Source organism: Canis aureus, chromosome 5 (genome assembly GCF_053574225.1).
Source record: "Canis aureus isolate CA01 chromosome 5, VMU_Caureus_v.1.0, whole genome shotgun sequence".
In the NCBI taxonomy this organism is placed as follows: Eukaryota; Metazoa; Chordata; class Mammalia; order Carnivora; family Canidae; genus Canis; species Canis aureus.
This window is the reverse complement of record NC_135615.1, coordinates 84,287,347-84,307,042: the sequence shown is the minus strand read 5'-3', so window position 1 is coordinate 84,307,042 and position 19,696 is coordinate 84,287,347. Positions and strand designations below refer to the sequence as shown.

The following is a 19,696-nucleotide window of genomic DNA, read 5'->3' as shown; positions in this document are numbered from 1 at the left end:
AGTTTGGCCTCTACTCCTGATAGTCTCTGCAGTTCAGTGGGTGATCATTTCTCCTAAGGCACCACCCCTGCCTGCCTCTGCCGCTTCAGCTCTAGCTGCTTTTCCCTCACCTTCTCTGCTCCTGACACATTGGTCTTTTTGCCTGTCTGTTCTCTGAGCATACCAAGCTTGCTGGATTACCAGCATCCTTGCTGATTACCTTTCTGGGCATGTATGCCCCCTGTATGGTCACACGGTGCCCTTCCCACTTCTGGGGAGGTCTTCTTGAAGTGCTTCTGTCCAAAAAGCACGCTACCCATCTCTGTCACCGTGTCCTTTCTTGTGCTTGGTTTTTCCTCAAGCATCAGTAAGTACTAGGCGGTGTATATCCTTGCTTGATTTTACCTGTTCCTCGCTAGAGTGACACATTGTTAAGGCAAATGAGATGCTTAACATGTTGCCTGGCTCAGTAGAAGGGATTCAGGAACTGAGTAGATGCCGCGCCTTCTTTTAGAAAATTAATCTGGGAAATACTCTGAGGATCAAATTGTGATCTTTAGTGTAAGAACCAGGATGACCTTGTTTAGAGTATTATATTGTATCTAATGCCTTAAGGATATCACACACACTGGTGTGTGTGCCTCTGGTGGGGAGACCCTTAAACAGGCCGACCAAGTAAGTGCTCACAAAGTGCGAAGTGCCCCAAGAAGTGGCCTATGTGCTCTTATGGAGTCTTGAGGGAAATCCATATTTACCACACACACACACATATGTATATAAAAATGAGATCCCAGTTTATAAGTATGTAGGGGAGAGAAATTATTTTTAAATATTCTTTTGTTCCAAAGGTTTACTTGTAAATTGGCTACTTAGAATTGAGAACATATATCACATTTTCTAAAAAAGAATTCTTCTCTTGACTCAGAAATATACCTACCTCAAATTCAAGAAGTTCAGGCACACAGAGAAAATGCTTTCTGATTGGTGACTCTGTTATTTTATTTATTTCTAGCCCTCTTTTTCCCCCCCAAAAAGGTTCAGTTCTGTTTTTAAGAATTATTTACTCATTCAAGTATTCAAGTGACAACAAACATGTCACGTCTACTGCTAAGCATTGGGAATGCAACACTGAGTAAGATAGACACCATCTGTCTTCATTATCGTTTATCAGGGGAGCTACATTAAACCCATAATTATACAAATAATTACTTAAAATTGTGGCAAGGGCTATGAAGGAAAAATAAGGAAAGGGAGAGGCAATTTCCAGCCAGAGCCTTGCAGCTGGGAAGGGGAGAGGAAGTTCCTAGAGTTGGCCAGGGTTGGCTTGCTGTGTTTGGGGTCCTTGAATTTAGTTGAGTCTTGTTGTGTGAAGGATACTAAAATAAACAAAAAAGGGTTTCCTCCCCTAGTTAAATGAGCCCAAATTTAAAAACATGGACTCACTGAAAGGCAGGTAAATAAATGCATAGGAATTTGTCTTATCTTTTTTCCTGTGGGAGCTCTATTGAAGTGTTTTATATTTACATGTGTAGCAAAATGTTAACATACATGATCTTTGTATTACACTAAGTTAGAAATTTCCTATGGGAATGACCATTCCTGCCTTAGGAGCCATTTCCTGCTGACCCTTCCATGGAAGTTTGAAAGTTTTAGGGCACAGGTTCTCAAATTATATTCCAGCAGAATCTTCTTTTCTTTTTTTTTTCCTACTTTATTGAGGTATAATTGACAAATTGTAAGATATTTAAAGTATACATTGTGGTATTTTGAGATCTGTTAACCATCTAGTTAATTAACACATCCATCTCTCTCATATTTACCTTTTTCCTTTTTTTTTTTTTTTTTGGTGAGAACATTGAACATTTTTTTGGTGAGAATTTGAACATTTGCAAATTTCAGTTCTGTAATACAGTGCTATCAACTAGAGTTAGCCATGTTTTACATTAGGTCCTCCAACCGTATCCAGGAGAATCTTAACTGGAAATAGCACAGTGGTTATGAACTTGGGCTCAGGATCAGACAGAGGTTCAAATCCTGGCCTTAGGCAACTTAGACGACTTTCCTAAGCCTCAGTTTCTTCCACTCTGTGTATTTTGGGGATGAGAGTTGGGGGAGAAAGTGGAGGTGGGGATGGAAGAAGCAGTGTCGGTCCTTGTCCCTTGAGCTGTTTGGAGTAAATGCCGTCATGCATAGAAGACTGTTAGTGCAGCACTTTGCACTGAGGTCCCAGGAGTTTCTCAGGAAATATTAGCTTGTTAGTATTACTGTCATAGTGCCTGGAAGTATCAGTTAGAGTAGCTGGCACACTGTCTTTTCCAAGTTCTTGGGGAGGTTAAATTGTGTCAAATCCTTTTAAATTTTAGGTCAGGGTCCCACCTGAGAAGAAGAGGAAAACTCTCACTCTGCTAAATAGGCATGTGCTGATAGGACTTGGAGCTTTGGCTGAGACTCTTCTTAATTTTGCTTAATTTATCAGTATTAAAAATAATTATTATGTAGCCTAGGATACTGACGACCAATTTCACACCTTTTCCTCCATTGGAAAAAAAAATTATGCTTCCAAAATAACTGTTAATCAATTAAACATTTAAAAATGGTGGTACTAAAAAAAAAAATAAATAAAAAATAAAATAAAAATGGTGGTACTACATTTAAAAGTGAGAAGTTTGTGTCCTAAATTTATTCACATTTTAGCTAATTAAAAATACCATAAGGGGCAGCCCGGGTGGCTCAGCGGTTTAGCGCCGCCTTTCGCCTAGGGTGTGATCCTGAAGACCGGGGATCAAGTCCCACGTCGGACTCCTTGCATGGAGCCTGCTTCTCCCTCTGCCTGTGTCTCTGCCTCTCTCTCTCTCTCTCTCTGTCTCTCATGAATAAATAAATAAAATCTTTAAAAAAAATACCATAAGGCCCATTTTCTGGAGCAGTTTTGATATTCCCATGTTTTGCAAGGCATTTAACTTGTGTTTGGTGATATTGTCAGGACCAAGCTGTAGATCCAGATCCAGCAGGATCAAAGCATTTGTGCTTCTGAAGTGTCCACACTGTCAGCTTTGCCTTGTTGGAGAAATGACTCTCAGGTTGTAGATGCCCACTTGTGTGCATTCCAACTCAGAGCAGACCAGAGTACACCTTCATAATGAATTGCTCATTGCTGTGGGATTTATTTCTCTTGAAGCAGCCTATTGATACTTAAAAAAAAAAAAAAAAAAAAAACGACATGTTGGGAGCACACAAATTTGGATGATATTCTCATCTTTGCACAAAACATTCTTAAAAGCTGTAAGAGCTTCATTGTGGAAAAGTTAAGTTCTTTAGGTTGGAGCTTGCTTTTTGCCCACTTTGGCTTCTTTGAAAGTCCTTGAGAAATGTTTCCCTTGGAGTGAAAAAAAACAAACAAACAAAAACAAACCTAGACTATAGAACCCATCATTCTTACTGGTGGTGTGATATGCACTGGTTCTTTGGGGCCCATGGGGTAGCAGTTAAAAGACATTTGGTTTTCCTTGATTGAATGTTATGCATTGAATGTTATTTGTTTGAATGTTGTTTTTAAAATAACAGTTTTGTTTTACCAGTTGGCTCAGATTTCCCCTTTCTGTTCCCTTATATTCATACTTAATAGTAATCTTATTTCTTAAGATTAAAGTGAATTTTGGTTGGTAATTGTATAATATTCTCTATCTCAAGACTGTGATATTCTGGTGACTTTGTTAATTTAGTGACTTGATATAAGTGGGAAATTACTGTTTCCTGGAAAGGTCACATTTCCATTGAGGGCCCAGAAAAAGTTGTAGTGTTCCTGTTGGAATATTCAAGGGGGTATTGTTGCTGGAGGGATGAAAGCATAGATGAGGTGGGGTCTGGCTGGCTGGCAGGTCCTTTATAGTGTGTGCCGAAAGTATTCCTTAAAGTAGAGAGTGTTGATTTTTATTTTTTAAATGTTCTAAAATGCTGATGGTAGCCTTTGATTTAAAAGTAAGGTGTTTACTTCCAGATTCTGTGGGAGTAAAAACATTATGGTGCCAGATATTTACATATTTTGAAAATGACTACAGGTGGCTGGAACAAAATAGATTAACACAGACATGCTTGAAGGTTGTAGTAGTTTCCTTTAGAGACTCAGGAACAGCCATCAGAGAGAGCAGCTCCTGAAATGCTCCGCAGCATGGTCCCCTTGCTCTGGCTTGCCAGCTTCAGATTTCAGTTACATTTTTGCATATTTGCTTATTGGACCAGAAAAGAAAAAAACTGACTGGGTTTGCTTCCCTCTGCTCTGATCCTTCTGTTTCTTGACTTGCAGGACACTGAGCCTTTTGCAGCTGCTGAGAGCCTGGCTGAGGTACCTGAACATGTGCTCCGAGGACTTCCGGAGGAAGTGAGGCTTTTCCCATCTGCTGTTGACAAGACTCGGATTGGTGAGGACCAGGGTCACAGAGGGTGGTGGGGGCTGTGGGGAGAACCACCTGTATCCAGGCATCCTTTGAGAGCATTTAAGGTAGGGAGCTCATCATAAAAGAAACAGATTTGCATTTAGATTTAGAGGATTATGTGGTGTCACTGCCTTCTCCAGTCAAGAATCCAGGGTGGACATAGATTATAAAACTAAACCAGAAATATCCACACACCCATCCACCATCCTTTGTGACTTAGCCAAGTGTTCCCTCCCACTGTTCCTTGGGCCTTTTCTTTCTACTGAGTATATTTGTTCCCTCCTCTCTGATTCCAGTGGAACTTGAATGTGAGTATGTTATTATATTTGATTTCATTATTTTGTATTTGTTTTCACATCTGCCGTTTTCATTGATTTTGAGTGCCATCGTTTCTTGCCTGTCTTTATGTCTGCAGTACCTGACACATGATGGACTTCAGTAGGTACTTATATTGTATCATTCACACGAAAGTGGTAGGTTGTATAGCTCCACTAACTGATTGTTAGCTCTGTTATCAAATTGGATTTGTAGACCTACAGAAGAGTGAAATTTGAGCCTCCTATCTGGGCAAGACTGGCTAGGCCTCTACCTTCCTTCTGTGCATTCTCTGAGAGCAGATGAGGGAACCTGTCCAGAGGGCTGTCGTCAGTGAGTGTCACCTCTTCCGTGCTGGTTGCTTTGACTCCAGGGCTGTCTTCTGCCATTTTGCCTGAAGCTTCTTCAGCCTGTCTGCCTGCCTTCTGGTCCATGCACAGAACACACCAGGAATATGACGGAGTGGCGGCAGGTGTAGCTCTGGGCTGTTTGAAGCTCGGCAAAGTGAGTTGTTACAGCAGCTAAGTTTTCAGGAGACTTAGCTGGAGATGGCAGAGGAAAGTGTGTTCCATTTTGAGCAAACAAACTTCAAAAATATTTATCCATAAAACAGCATTCCAAGCCTTTCTAAAAGCAATTCATGTGCAGTAGAGACTGTATGAAATCTACAGAAGAGTAGAAAGGAGTCTAAATAATTATTTCTAGTTTCATTCCTTTCTCATGTTTTGTTTCCCCTTAGTTGTTGTGATTGTGGTGTTCTGTTCTCCAGGTATTTGTGATTGGACCATCTGAGTAATTTTACCTGTTAAAAATAGAAACAAATATAAAACATTCTTTCCTACTTCTCAAACAATGTAGGTTCTCTACAGGCTATTTGGGAAATACAGAAGAATATAAGGAAGAAAAATCTTTGTGGAAGACAATTTCATTTGACTTCACTTGCTCTCCATTGATTTAACATTATCTTGTTAGCCTTCTAACTATTTTGTGAAACAGAATTGACTGTAATATTTCAGTTTTTAAAATAACCACAATAACATGATAAAAATATTTGTTTCATTTTCTAGGTGTCTGGGCCACTAAACCAATTTTAAAAGGCAAAAAGTTTGGGCCATTTGTTGGTGATAAGAAAAAAAGATCTCAGGTTAAGAATAATGTGTACATGTGGGAGGTAAGAAAGAATTCTGGTTCTTTACCAGTGTTCTTCTGTACGTCTTCTCGGAAATCATTCTATTCTCTCAGGATTTGACATTTTGAAGTTAAAAAGTCATCTTAATGTTCTTTAAAATCAAGAATATATATTTTTTAAAGACCTCTATTTTCGGGAGAGAGTGCATGAGTGGGGGAAGGACAGAGGGAGTGGGGAGGGGAAGAAGGAGAGGGAGAAGGGAAGCAGATTCCCCACTGAGCTGGGGGCTGACTGGGGCTCTGTCCCACCACCCTGAGATCATGACCTGAGCTAAAACCAAGAATTGGATGCTCAACCACTGAGCCACCTAGGCATCCCTCAAGAATATTTTTATTAAAGAGAAAATGTGTTTCTTTGGTCACAGAGTGCTGTTCACATTTGTATTTTGAAGATGCTTGTCTGTCTTCAACAATAAATGTCAAATCCACTTTTTCTATTATTACCTGTTCAGGGTGTTTTACATTACAGTGGAGACTTTGGTCTGTCACATTGCAGGCTTCCAGATAGATAACATAAAAGACACTCTGAGGTGGCCACAGATAAAACAGTGTTAGGGTCTTCTCTGTGTTTTAGAAAATAATCTCTGGCTGCTGGAATATTCAGAGTTGGATATATTTAGCACATGGCACATTTATATAGCTCTTTGGACTTCTCACAAGGCTTTAATTTTGTTTATTTCATGTTCTCACAATGGTCCTGGAGGACCATGCAGAGCATTAGCATATTGCTTACAGAGGTGAAGCTGTCAAGAATGGAGGTAAAGTGTTCCTCTTATGTTGAGAGTGGTATTGATGCAGAACCAGAACCCATGTCAGCTGCCTGACAGTGAGGCATTTAAAAATGTTTCATTGGATTGCTGGCCTCAAATCAAGCCTTTAGCTTTGTGACTCTCTGGGTTCTTAACCTGTGGGCCCCAAAGCTCTCAATTTAAAAATGGGGTTAATAAAAAAATACCTTATTAAGATAACCATGAGGGTAAAGTAGATTGTTACTGTTTCCTGGAAAGTTGCATGCAAATTCAGCATTTATGTGGAATTTAGTTCAGATCAGGTGCTCTGGGGAAGCTCTTCACATTCTGATAGGATCTCAGTTGGTGTGACTCTTTATCAAAACAAGTGAAGTTTTTCAGTGGTTAGAAAAGCATTTCTATCAGATGGTCTTATATTGACTCACAGCTGTTTTACACGTAAACATCCAGAGGCCTAAAAATAAAATATGCCTAGGAAATGTCTGGATACTTTGCATCAAGGAGTTCTGTGACATTTGTACCACTGAGGTATTTTGCTGTTGTTTTCAGTGAGACAAGCAATGTTTCTTAACTTGAAGATTCCTACAGTTCCTTCCAGTAATTTTGAGTTTCTTTGTTGTGAATCCCTTATAATAAATCTGATGCCGGTTAATCCAGGGGGCCTTAGGAAATGAGGATTTAACATGAGAATAATCACATTATGCTGTTTCACTGCTTCTGAAGTAAAAGAGTGCTATATTTGTAGAACTGCCCAGCCAAAAAATGATACTAATTATTCAAGCTAATGCCTGAATGATTAAAAATGTCTTGACCACAAAACTATGCCCGAAAATAAATGGCACTTTTAATTTTAGAAATTTCTCAAGGGAAACTAACAAATATGTTCTATCAAGTTAATGCTAATCTCAGTGAGGCTAATGTCTGGAAACCAGGAAATGCATTGTCTAGTTCTGTGTGTATAATGCTAAACTTGACCAAATGTCATTAATATTACACCTAAGTTTATCATACCTGTTTTACCCAGTGTAACAATTGGATATTTTTGGGCATAGAATGTAAATTATTAATAGTGTCTTTTGTAAATTAAGCTTCATTTGTGTTGAAATTCATATGTAGTATGAGTTCATAGTCAGCTTGGTGAAAATTGTAATTTGGAGCCATGACCTATTAGGGATTTGACTTCTACTTATAAATGAGTTAATATTGCATTGTTAACTTAAGGTACTTCTACGTATGTACTACCACAGTTTGTGAATCTTATGACATGGCCATTTCTTATTACATTTAAAGATTGAGTTCTTGTCAAGGCTAGCCTTTCCTTCTTGTCATTAAAAAACCAACTGGATGCCATTCAGATAGTTGCGATTACAAGGTATGTATACTTTAGAGAAACCTGTAAGCTTTTTGCTTTGTTAAAATAAAAGTAGATATATCTGACATATATGTAGAAGTATACATGAGGCAAAGTATAGGAAGCATCAATTGTAATGTATATATTTCTTAAAAAGAAAAAGAAACACCAAATAAAACTTAGTATATCCCCATTAATTTATTCCAACCTTAGTCTTACCCTCAGACTTGCATCAGAATGCCTCTTATTAACATAACAGAAACTGCTTATCATTAAAATCTCATCTTGGCATTTGTTCTTCCATTAAAGCCCCTTAAGACCAGCTTATCTTTTAGCAGCCTGGTCTCTTGCCCCAGCTAGAACTCCATTTTAAAGCTAATCTAAGACAAAGTGTTAAATTGCTTTTCTTGAGCCCTTGATTATCTAACACAGTCTTAAGTCCCCTAAGCTTTCACTGAAAACATTCTATTAAATCAGAAACAACAGGAGAGAAACAGTCAAGTATCCTCAGGGTGAATGCACAGAACTGTCAGGTTCTCCTAAGAGGAGAGCATTCTTTGAGCTGCTTCTAGGGAGGAATTGCTTGCTAGCCAGCTAAACTGCTGAACTTGGTGTGATACTTGCTGTGACTAGCCCCCCCCCTCCCCCCCCCCACACTGAGCCATCTGCAGTATTCTAATACTGCTTCTGACAAAAGCCTTTCAGATTCACTTCATGGGTCTCAGATCGCTTCCCATGAGATGAACTTCTGAGTTGTTTGCCTGTGAATTGTTCTAATAAACTTTTTTTTAATAGACTTTATTTTTTAGAGCAGTTTTAGGTTCACAGCAAAATCGAGCAGAAAGTACAGAGAGTTCTGTACACTGCCGTCTCCCCCCACTATCGCAGCAAGCGGTACATTTGTTAGATACTCGATGAACCTGCACTCATGCGTCGTTATCACTTAAAGTTCATAGTTTTCATTAGGGCTTGGTATAAATTCTAATAAGTTTTTTTTTCAAAGATTTTTTATTTATTCATGAGAGACAGAGCAAGGCAGAGACACAGGAGAGCCTGCTTCTCCCGCTCTGGGAGCCTGATGTGGGACTCCATCCCAGGACCCCGGGATCACGCCCCCAGCCAAAGGCAGACACGCAACTAGATGAGCCACCCAGGCATTCCTAATAAGCCTTTTTTAAATTATAAAAGTAATACATGCTCATTGTAATGTAATGTATATAATACCAAAAACTATAAACAACAAAGTAAAAATCATTTGTGAATATTTTGGTGAACATTCCTCTAAGTGTCTGCTTCTCTGTCTCTGTTTTTCTTCTGTCTCTCATGTACACTGGTGCATATACAAACACCATATATAGACATTTCATGCAATTGAGATCAAACAGCACGTGCGGGTTTTGTGACGTGTTTTTCTCTTTCAATATGCTGTGGACATATCCATGTCAAATAGTTTCATCTGCATCATTATTTCTTATGGCCACCTAGAATTCATCCCATCCTTCCATTGTTTAGCAGGTTGGATATTTAAATAGTTTTAATCTTTTCATGATATTAACAGTTCTTCCAAGTATGAAACTTGCTGTATATATGTGTATGCTCACTTGTCTGTTATCTTAAGATAAGTTTCTGGAAGTATAATTGTTAAGTCAAAAGTTATATACATTTTAATCTTTGGTGAATTTTGCTAACAGACCTCCAGAAGGATTGCACTAATTTACATAGCCACCAAAAGTACATATTTTTTCTCCACTTTTTAAAACCCAGTACTATTGGGATGTCAGAGTGGCTCAGTGGTTGAGCATCTGCCTTTGGCTCAGGGTGTGAACCCTGGGTCTGGGATCAAGTCCCACATCGGGCTCCTTGGAGGGAGCCTGCTTCTCCCTCTGCCTGTGTCTCTGCTTCTCTGTGTCTCTCATGAATAAATAAGTAAAATCTTTAAAATCAATCAATCAATCAATCAATCCAGTATTGTTAATCTTTTTTGTAGCCCCTCCCCTGTCTCATTCTTATAAATAGAAACCAATACTTGACTGCTTCTATTGCGTGGTATTCTTTTAGGCAACAACTTTTGAGTCAGGGATGGCGGGAAGATGTAGAACTGTATTTCAACTAAAATTGTTAAGTCATTTCTCTATAATGAGAGGACTTTAATTATTTAAGGAAGTGAATAACTTTTTATCAGTCTGCACTGTTAGCATTAGATGTTAGCAAGTGCATTCCCTGATCTTTGCTAGCTCAGCACTTCTAATTTCAGGCTTTGTTTTTGTTTTTAAGATTTCATTTATTTAACATAGAGCACACAAACGGGGTGACGCAGGCAGAGGGAGAAGGAGGGAGTCCTCTGTGGGGCTCGATCCCAGGACCTGGGGTCATGACTTGAGCTGAAGGCAGACCATAACTGACTAAGCCACCCAGGGGCCCCTAATTTCAGATTATTTCTAAGTTAAAAATGGAGGCAAGAAAAGAGAGCAGTCAGCTAGTTGATCCTGTAGAACCTTTTTCCAGTAAGTACTATTCAGCTCTTCATTCCAACTTCTAGAGTAAGTAGCAGAGGAAAAGACTAGGGTCACATGGAAATGCAACCTGTCACCTGTTCCTTATAGTCCTGCAGGTACGAGTGGTTTCTACATTCTTAAGTGATATAAACAAAAATAAAATGTTTTGTGACACATGAAAATAATATGAAATTCACATGTAAGCTCATGATTCAAGTTGTATTGGGACATAGCTACACTCATTCGTTTGCATGTTATTGGTGGCTGCTGTGGCCCTATGGTGGCAGAGTTGAGTAGTTCTGACAGGGACTGAATAGCCTGCAAAGCTGAAAATATTCATTGCTGGGTCTTTACAGAAAAAGTTTTCTGAGCTCTGGTCTCAGTGTCTAGAAAGGAGAAGTGGTGGGAGTAAGCATGGTGATGTCTGGTGTCTTCGGTTTACTGTGAAGCTATGTGGTTAATAGTGGGAAGATTTTGAACTAGGCACTTAAAAGTGGAGTAGCTGTAGAGTTAGCCATAGAAACTCCTAGGCCGATCATATTCTTTTCTGAGGAACTTCAGGACAGACGAGGGCATTGAAATATGGAGAATGAAGTGATCTTCCCAAATAATCTTCCCAAGATTGGTGGCTTGGTCTGAGGCAAAAACAAAAACAAAAACAAACCAAAAACAACCCCAGAAAACCCAGAACTCTTTGGGAGTGTATTATGCCTTCTTTTAACCCCTGTTTGTGAAGCTCTGAAGTTCTGGAGCACTAAATTTGGCATATAACATGCGTGCTATTGTGTAGATTACTGGTGATATACCCTTTGGAAAGTTTTGTTTGTGGAATAAGAGTACTGGAACTGCCCTAAATCTTTGCACGGGTGAGAAATCTGAGTGTGAAGGGGCTTGCTTGATGTCTTAAAGCTGTCAGTCCTGGAGTCCTGCTGAGAGTCCAAGCTTCTTGGTTGCCTATTCTGTGCTCTTCCTGCTAGCAGAGCCCAGAGGTTCCTTATTCTTCTTTGTGTTGTGGGCCCTTTTGAAAATCTCCCAAGAAAATATACAAATGCTCTATATCCATATTTATATATGATATATATTTTGCATATGATATATGGGGTTACATGGCATGCTTAAACATCCATAGTCCAGTGTTAGAATAATTTACTTTGTTGATCCATTGAGTATTGATCAGGGCACCTACCTCAAACCTGTGAATATTTATTGAACACCCATTATTGGGAGATTTTCCAAATACATCTGTGTAGTTGTAGGTATGAAACTTAAAGTAATTCCAAAAAAGAGTGTCAAGGGTTAGTCAGTCAGTGCTGTGCTTTGGTAACAATGGCTGTGGTATGGGACTTTGCAGGCTTGAGAAGCCCACTTGTTTAGTTTTTCAATTTGTATTTTAGGATTGCCTACAAGTTTGCTTATTGAAGTATAATGTGCCACCACCTATTAGATTCTCTTTATTTCTCTTACTCTAGAATCTTCAGAATATTTCAGATGCACTGATGTGTTTAAATAGTTCTAAAAAGAAACCTTTGGTTTTCTAAAGCAATCTGAGGAGTGAAGTAGTTGGTACCAAAGATCCAGTCTCTAGCCTCCAGAAAGTTATTTCTGTGGGGTGGCAGTTTTATGGTCCTTAACAAGCCCTCCAAGTGTCTAATTCTGTAACTCAAGAATGACTGGAATGTGAACATACCAAGAAGAAGGTGTGGTATTTTCCAGGTAGCAGTGTTAATAACTTACGGAGATATAACTTTCATTAAATGTTTTCATTGAAATGCTCCCATACCAAGCGAGGCTGTTCTTTTCTTCTTTTTCCTCACTCTTAAATGAGGACAACAAGCTCCTCATTAGTTTGGCTACAAATGAGATGACGTTTATGAAATTACTTGATATAGATGAATTTGGCCCGGTAAATATTAGTTGAATTTGAACATAAAAGAAAAGTACTTGAGTGATCTTATGGAGGACTAAAACACATTTATATATGTATTCGTAGTTGAGTACTTTTTAAACGATTACTGGTCTTCATTTTTGCTTAGAATTTCCTTCTCTTCTAATATTTGAGAGCATGGGCTGCATTTTGAACTGAAAGACCAGAATAACCGTGTGGGCTGGAAATCCTGAAACTGACTTCTGCAAGCTGATTTACTGCGAGGTGGGCTTGTCGAGATGCTAGCCTCTTGTCTCCCCGTTCCGCCTTTGTCAGTCTCCACAAATGGTGAAGGGGATTGTCTGTCTTCCAGGAACAGGCAGGGAAAGTGAGATGTTTCTGTTGTGTATAGGTCAAAGTGTTGGAAATTCCAACAAGCTAGATTCCCAGAGAAATAAAGACAGAAAGGAGCCTCAGGAGCCCGGACCTCCAGGACAGGTTTTGTCCCACCTAATAACATGTTTTTTTGTTTTTTTTTTAAGATTTTATTTATTCATGAGACACACACACACACACACACAGAGAGAGAGAGAGAGAGAGAGAGAGAGAGGCAGAGACACAGGCAGAGAGAGAAGCAGGCTCCATGCAGGGAGCCCGATGTGGGACTCCATCCCAGGTCTCCAGGATCACGCCCTGGGCCGAAGGCGGCGCTAAACCGCTGTGCCACCCGGGCTGCCCCCACCTAATAGCATGTTAAAGCTTCTTGGAGGGCAAGTTGGAGAACAGCCAACAGAATGGCTTTATCACTGTAGACTCTTCGTTTTCGGGGGGCTGTCTGGATGCACAAAAGACGTATCTCAGCACCAGAGCTGATTCAGCATGAGGGGGCATCGTCAGTGCTCTGTCTGGGAGTGGTTTCTGTCACAGTCAGCTGGTTACTGTAAGTTGAGAGTGGGTAGGAACCTCAGACCTCAACCAAGCAGTTGAGGATTCGAATGATGCACATTTGCACTAACTGAATGAGAATTTTTTTCAATTTATGAATTTGAACACGTTTAGAAAAGAACAAGTAAATGATAAGGAAGGATCTATGTGAAAACTCTTACCCCTAACTCATGAGGTAAGTATGTTGAATAGTTTGGCTTGTTCTTTGCAGAACATCCTCTGTGCATCAGGAGGATTTAATTTTGATTTGTTTTTAAATTGGAGTGTGTACTGAATTTTGAATTTAGATTATTTTATAACTATTTCAAAAGGACTGGATTAAACTGAATGGAAATTGAGTGGTATAAAGATTATGTTTTGTTTGACAAAAAATTAATACCCAGTCTTTGTTCAGTGGTGAGGACAGAAAGGAGGTCAGGCCTGGATAATGGAGGGAAGGTGAAGCGTGGGAGGAGGGGTTTGGAAAGAGGAAAATTGAAATGGATGCATACATGAGGGAACCAGGTTTGAATCCTGGCTCAGACTTTAGTGACTTTAGTATTCTAGTAAAATGATCAACCCTCTCTAGTGTCCTGATTTTAAAAAGGGGCTCAGTATATTTCATGGGGTTCTTGTGAAGGTTAAATAAAATAACACGTTAAACATCTCGCCCAGCGCTTGGGGTGGCGGTGCTCTTCCCCTTTGAGTTCTTTTCTCCAAGTAGGGAATTCCATTTGAAAGTTAATTTGTAAAAAATTGTTTATATATACATAGTCAAGTACCCTTGCTTTTGTTAAAAGGGACTGTGTTATAGACTGGCTCAGGAAAAATGATTAATTATATGAAAATATTTTTTGGTCATTATAAAGATTTGGAAATAGATTTGTTGCATGTCTTTTGTTGAGTTTGAGCTAGAGTGGGAGTTTTAGCTGCTTTTGCATTATCTTCATGTGAAAGGAAGGGATTCTGGTTGGTTCTCCACTACCCTAGCCTAATGGTGCTGCAGCACTTCTGCTGTGTAGTATAGCATTGGGAGTTAACATTAATCTTAATATTTGGGTTCTGTGTGTGAGTCACTGAAGTGAATTACAATTTGAAACCAAGGTTTGACCAACTAAGGTAGAAATGATATAAAAACATATTTTTATCCCCATTTCTAATTATAAGGTTAGACTCTCAATAAAAAAAAGGAAAAGCTATATACTTAAAAAAATGATGTGTGTGTGATGATGATGTTGGTGGTGGCAGGAGGAGGAGTGTCAGCAGGCCTTGGCTTACGTCAGGCACACTTGGGCTTTCATACTGGAGACTAACTTGCTCTCCCCACCCACAACCTTTTTTTAATTTAGAGATTATACTAAGTCAGTGGAGGAAAGGCAGAAAATTCAGATGAGCAGAAGAAAGAAAAATGATGGAAAATCTCACTTCTCAGAGAAAATCATTAGTAAGATTTTCATGTATTTAGTGTCAGGTTATTTTTCTCTTCATATATTCCTGAGTTTAAGACAAAAATGTCTTTTGTTTAAGACAAAAAAAAGTTTAAGACTGTGCCTCAGTGGCACAGTCAGTTGAGCATCTATCTGCCTTTGGCTCAGGTCATGATCCAGGGTCCACCCATGTCCGGCTCCCTGCTCAGCAAGGAGTCTGCTTCTCCCTTTCCCTTTGCCCCTCCTCCAGCTCATGCTCTCTCTCTCTCTCTCTCTCTATTTATATAAATAAGTAAAATCTTAAAAAAAACCCAAAAAGAAAAAAAATGACATCATCCTAAGCCATACTTTCTGTAAGTGGCTTTATTCAGTTGTCAATAGTATTCTTTTATACCTGTAAAAATATTCCTCCAGCTTGTCTTTACCTATGTTTTCTTCCAATTGTAGAAATAATACAAGTTCATTGGAAAAATTCTTAAGGGATACAGAAATAGCTAACAAAATAAAAGATTCCACATAAACCAACTGTTTACACAAAAGTACTTTTTAATGTCTACTTAGTATTCTGCTATGTGCACTGGATTATCATACTGAGCTGATCCATTGTGTTTTCCACTTAGCAATTAATGGAAAACAGTCTGTAATAAACCGCACTGTTAGGAATGTTCTTGTACATACATCTTGGTATAATTGCCAATTATCTCATGAGAATAAATTCCTATAAGTGGGTATGCTGGCTAAAGTGTGTATACGTTTTAAAGCTTTTTTGTCATGGACTGCTAAATCCCATCCAAAAAAAAAATGATACCAATTAATTCTCTGATCACTGTTTGGAGGATGTTTGCTTTCTAATCCTGTTTTTGTTTCTCTTAAAAATTTCTTTTTACCAAGTTGATAGGTAAAAATTATTGAATTTGAAGTTATTTTTTGATTATTAGATAAGTTTAATTTCTTTCATGAGGTTTTGGCCATGTGTATTCCTTTGTGAATTATTTTTCCACATTTAAAAAAATTGAGGTATTCATCTTTTTATATGAATTTAGTATTCTAGTTTTTTTTTTTAATTTTATTTATTTATTTATGATAGAGAGAGAGAGAGAGAGAAGCAGAGACACAGGCAGAGGGAGAAGCAGGCTCCATGCACCGGGAGCCCGACGTGGGACTCGATCCTGGGTCTCCAGGATCGCACCCTGGGCCAAAGGCAGGTGCTAAACCGCTGTGCCACCCAGGGATCCCAGTATTCTAGTTTAAATATGACATAGCAGATGCTATGAAATAAAATAAGCCATTCATAAATAAAGAATTCACCCAAGTGGGCCACAGAGGTCTGTGTTGACCTGGGAGCCAGGAAATTCTGGCACAGCTTGTATGGTTATCCTGGTTGGTGGGCAGACTTGGTGTCTCTCCCCAGCTGCCTTCTTTGACTATGTGGGGTTTTCCAGCACCATCTCTGTTTGTCCTGGTGATTTCTGGATCTACATCAGTATGTCGATGGGGAGTGAGTAGGACTCTGCCATCCGCTGTGATAAGTCTAAACAACACTTTGGATGGACTGCCGGTGTTAGCGTACAGTTGCTCCCTTACCCTTATGCCATCATGCTGGCAAACATGACAGATGTCTGTTAAACATTTTAAAATAAAGCCCCTTCTATTATTTTGGTGTGTGAAGTTTCACTTTAAATTTTGCATTGTGGGGGATCCCTGGGTGGCTCAGCGGTTTAGCGCCTGCCTTTGGTCCAGGGCGCGATCCTGGAGTCCTGGGATCGAGTCCCACGTTGGGCTCCCAGCATGGAGCCTGCTTCTCCCTCCTCCTGTGTCTCTGCCTCTCTCTCTCTCTCTCTCTCTCTCTCTCATAAATAAATAAATAAATAAATCTTAAAAAATTTTTTTTTGCATTGTGATGCTGTCTCTTCATAACATACCACTTGAGGACTTCCCTTTCTCTGTTTGCAGGGACAAGAGTGTGTATGTGTGTGTGTGTGCGTGCGCGTGTGCGCTGAGGGTGAATGATAGCTTGAAAAGGGGTCTAATGGGACACAGATAACTTTTCTTTAGAGTGGTGTAGGTAGATGTTCAGTAGACATCCAATTTCTAAATAAACTCAGAGGAGACACTTACAGGACAGTGAAAACACTCCTTGGCATGCTACCTGTCACATAGTCGGTGCTCATTAACTGATGGTGGTGGCACCTTGGTGTGTGACAACATCCTTTAGGTCATTCCATAGTTATTCATTGAGAGCCTCCTCAGTGGCAGGCTCTGGTCAAGCCTTGGGAGTGCTGCAGTGAGTGCAAAGGCTGACGTGTCTTTTCTTCATGGAGCTAATGCTCTGGTGTGGGGTTGCAGTCACTAAATAAAATAAGTAAGGAGATGATCTCATACTTTAAAAGAGCATAAATGCTTTGAAGAAAAATCAGGTAGGATGGCTGGGGGGTGATGGGAAGAGAAGGATTTGCAGTTTTAACTAGGATGGTCAAGGAAGGTGCTGATAAGTATGGTTGGGTCAGGCAGATTTGGATTTAAGTGAGTGACTTTGGGAAAGTCCAGTTGAACTCTTGATCCTCAATTTACACATGTTAAAAAGTGATAATAGTGAACCTGCTGCCTAGGGTTAAATGAGATGACGTGGAAAGCATATAGCATTATGCCTGACATCTGACTCCTCACAGGAAAGAAGTATGGTTAGCACCGGTTGAGGTGGGTGCTGCTCAGACACAGATACAGGCTGGGAGACACAGACATGCTCAAGAAAGCGGGGAGTGAGGCATGAGAGCTTTGTTCCAGAGGGACAGAGGCGGTAAAGAAGAGTGTGTAATGTGGGTAGGAGAGAAAAGAAGAAATGAGTGGGGGAGTCTTGGCTATGTATGTGTAGGGAACAGATGAAGCAACAAGAGTCTTTCCCTTCTTCCTAAAGAGAAGGTAAAAGACACATTCCTTTTTTATTTTTTGACAGGTCTATCACCAGTTGACCCTTTGGTTCTATTTCAGTGCATAATCAAGTGTTTTACAGTCTAGTTTGGGGGGAAGTAAAAAAAACCCCCACATATATGATTTATATATGTATGTATGCATATTTGTATATGTGTATACATGTATGTGTGTATATACAAAGATAAAAGTTAAATATTGTTGCTAAATAGACTTTCAAATAAAAGAATGAGAAATGCTGGAAGTTTGGCAGAGGTGGGTAGGATGGGGACATTGACCCAGAGTGGATGAGTAGGTTTGATGGGAGTCCTGAGAGGGAAGTCGGGTTTCAGGTCTTTACTTTGGAAGGACACTGGTACTTCCCGGAGTGTGTTCCATAGCACCTTAGTCCTAACAGATGATTAGGTAGAGAAGGTTTGGAGGGTCAGCTGAGTTTGTAAGAGCACCCGAGCGCCATCACACACAGGGGGGTTCACACTGCACGTTCACTTCCTGAAGCCCAGGGACCTCTAAACTGTGTAGTCCAGCAGAACTGGGCCCCCACATTCCCAGAACACTCAGGGAACTTGGTGTGGTGTGGTGCTGCCGGCAGCTCACTCTTCTTTTCCAATTACATTTAGGGACTGGAGTTGTTATTTGTCTTTGTGTGCAGACAGTATTTGCAGAGCATTTAGAGATCATTACACATACTTGCTATCGTTCTTGAAGTTTAGGAGAAAAAAATGACTCCAGCCCAGATAGAGAAATGATTAATGAGGATTATCAGTCTTGGCTCTCCGTTTTTCATCTTTTAGTTTTTTCTCTGTTGCTTATTTTTTTAAAAGATTTTATTCATTTATTTATGACAGAGGAGGGAGAGAGAGAGAGAGAGGCAGGGGCACAGGCAGAATCAGGCTCCATGCAAGGAGCCGGATGTGGGACTTGATCCCAGGACTCCAGGATCACGCCCTGGGCCAAAGGCAGGTGCCAAACCGCTGAGCCACCCAGGGATCCCCATGTATTTTGTTTCTGTGAAATGTTTTGTTGAGTACTGCATATGATAAAAAGGAATTATCTCAAAAGTTAAAAATGGAAACATTTTGAAGACACTCCTGTTTTAACAATGGTGTGTCCTCCCTTTCTCCTCCAAGGTATATTACCCAAATTTGGGATGGATGTGCATTGATGCCACCGATCCAGAGAAGGGGAACTGGCTGCGATATGTGAATTGGGCTTGCTCAGGAGAAGAGCAAAATTTATTTCCACTGGAAATCAACAGGGCCATTTATTATAAAACTTTAAAGGTAAGAGTGTTAAGAGCTGGGCTGTTGTGAGTTACTATGCATGCATTTATTTTTGTGACTGACAGTAATGACTTTGCCTACCTTAAAAGGATTATGTTTGAAAGTGGTTCATCAACACATCGCAAGGTCTTTGTTTTAAATATACAGTTGCCACTGCTTTCTGTGCACCAAGGCATGAAGATTGTGTTAAGTAATTACATACTGCATCCTTAGAGATACCGGTGAGTTAAGCGTGTGGCAGCTCAGTCCCTCCTCCTAAGATACAAATGCACCACGAACTGTCCCAGGGCAGATTTGTCCAAGTATAGGACACTGTCAGTAGCAGTGGTCCTTCTGTGTTAACTGAAAACACATTCTTGGTCTTCAGTGTCATGTAGATGTGGATTAGCTTTTTTTCTTCCTAGATTTTATTCAGAATGGAAGTTAAGTGGAATGGGTTTCTTCTTTTTGCCAATTTTTTTATTTGGAGGCATTAATCATTGAGATGAAAAGAAGAGGAAAATCGTCTTCTGGAGTTTGTTGTGAGGCCAGAGGTCACTGAGTACATGCAGGGCAGTTAGCATTCGGAAGCCTAGAGTGCTGCTGTATTTCTGCAGCAGTCAAGTCCATATCTCTGTCCCTGTTTTCGTGTTGTCTGGGAAGGCAAATCTGCAGTGATCCTGCATGGAAGTGTTCTCTAAAGAGGAGGTTTGAGGCTCTGAGGTAGATGATTGTTCCTTTTTGGAATAGATACATTAACTAAAATTGGCTGCAATTCAAG

The 19,696-nt window shown here is 39.8% G+C and overlaps 1 protein-coding gene across 11 annotated transcripts in view; it reads left to right on the top strand.

The window, feature by feature from the left end:
* The window catches only part of PRDM2 (PR/SET domain 2), a 119,100-nt gene that overhangs the window by 29,064 nt on the left and 70,340 nt on the right, over window positions 1-19,696 (top strand). For 9 of the 11 annotated variants that reach the window (XR_013380768.1, XR_013380769.1, XR_013380767.1 and 6 more), the window contains 3 exons: window positions 4,283-4,397; window positions 5,795-5,898; window positions 18,784-18,936. Coding sequence is in view for 8 of the 11 variants with exons in the window: in XM_077899573.1 (XP_077755699.1) it covers window positions 4,283-4,397; window positions 5,795-5,898; window positions 18,784-18,936 (372 nt within the window). In the remaining 3 variants the exon portion in view is untranslated. Of the gene's footprint in view, window positions 1-638; window positions 655-4,282; window positions 4,398-5,794; window positions 5,899-18,783; window positions 18,937-19,696 lie in introns of those variants that run through there. The other 2 variants (XM_077899568.1, XM_077899563.1) reach the window with 2 other exon arrangements.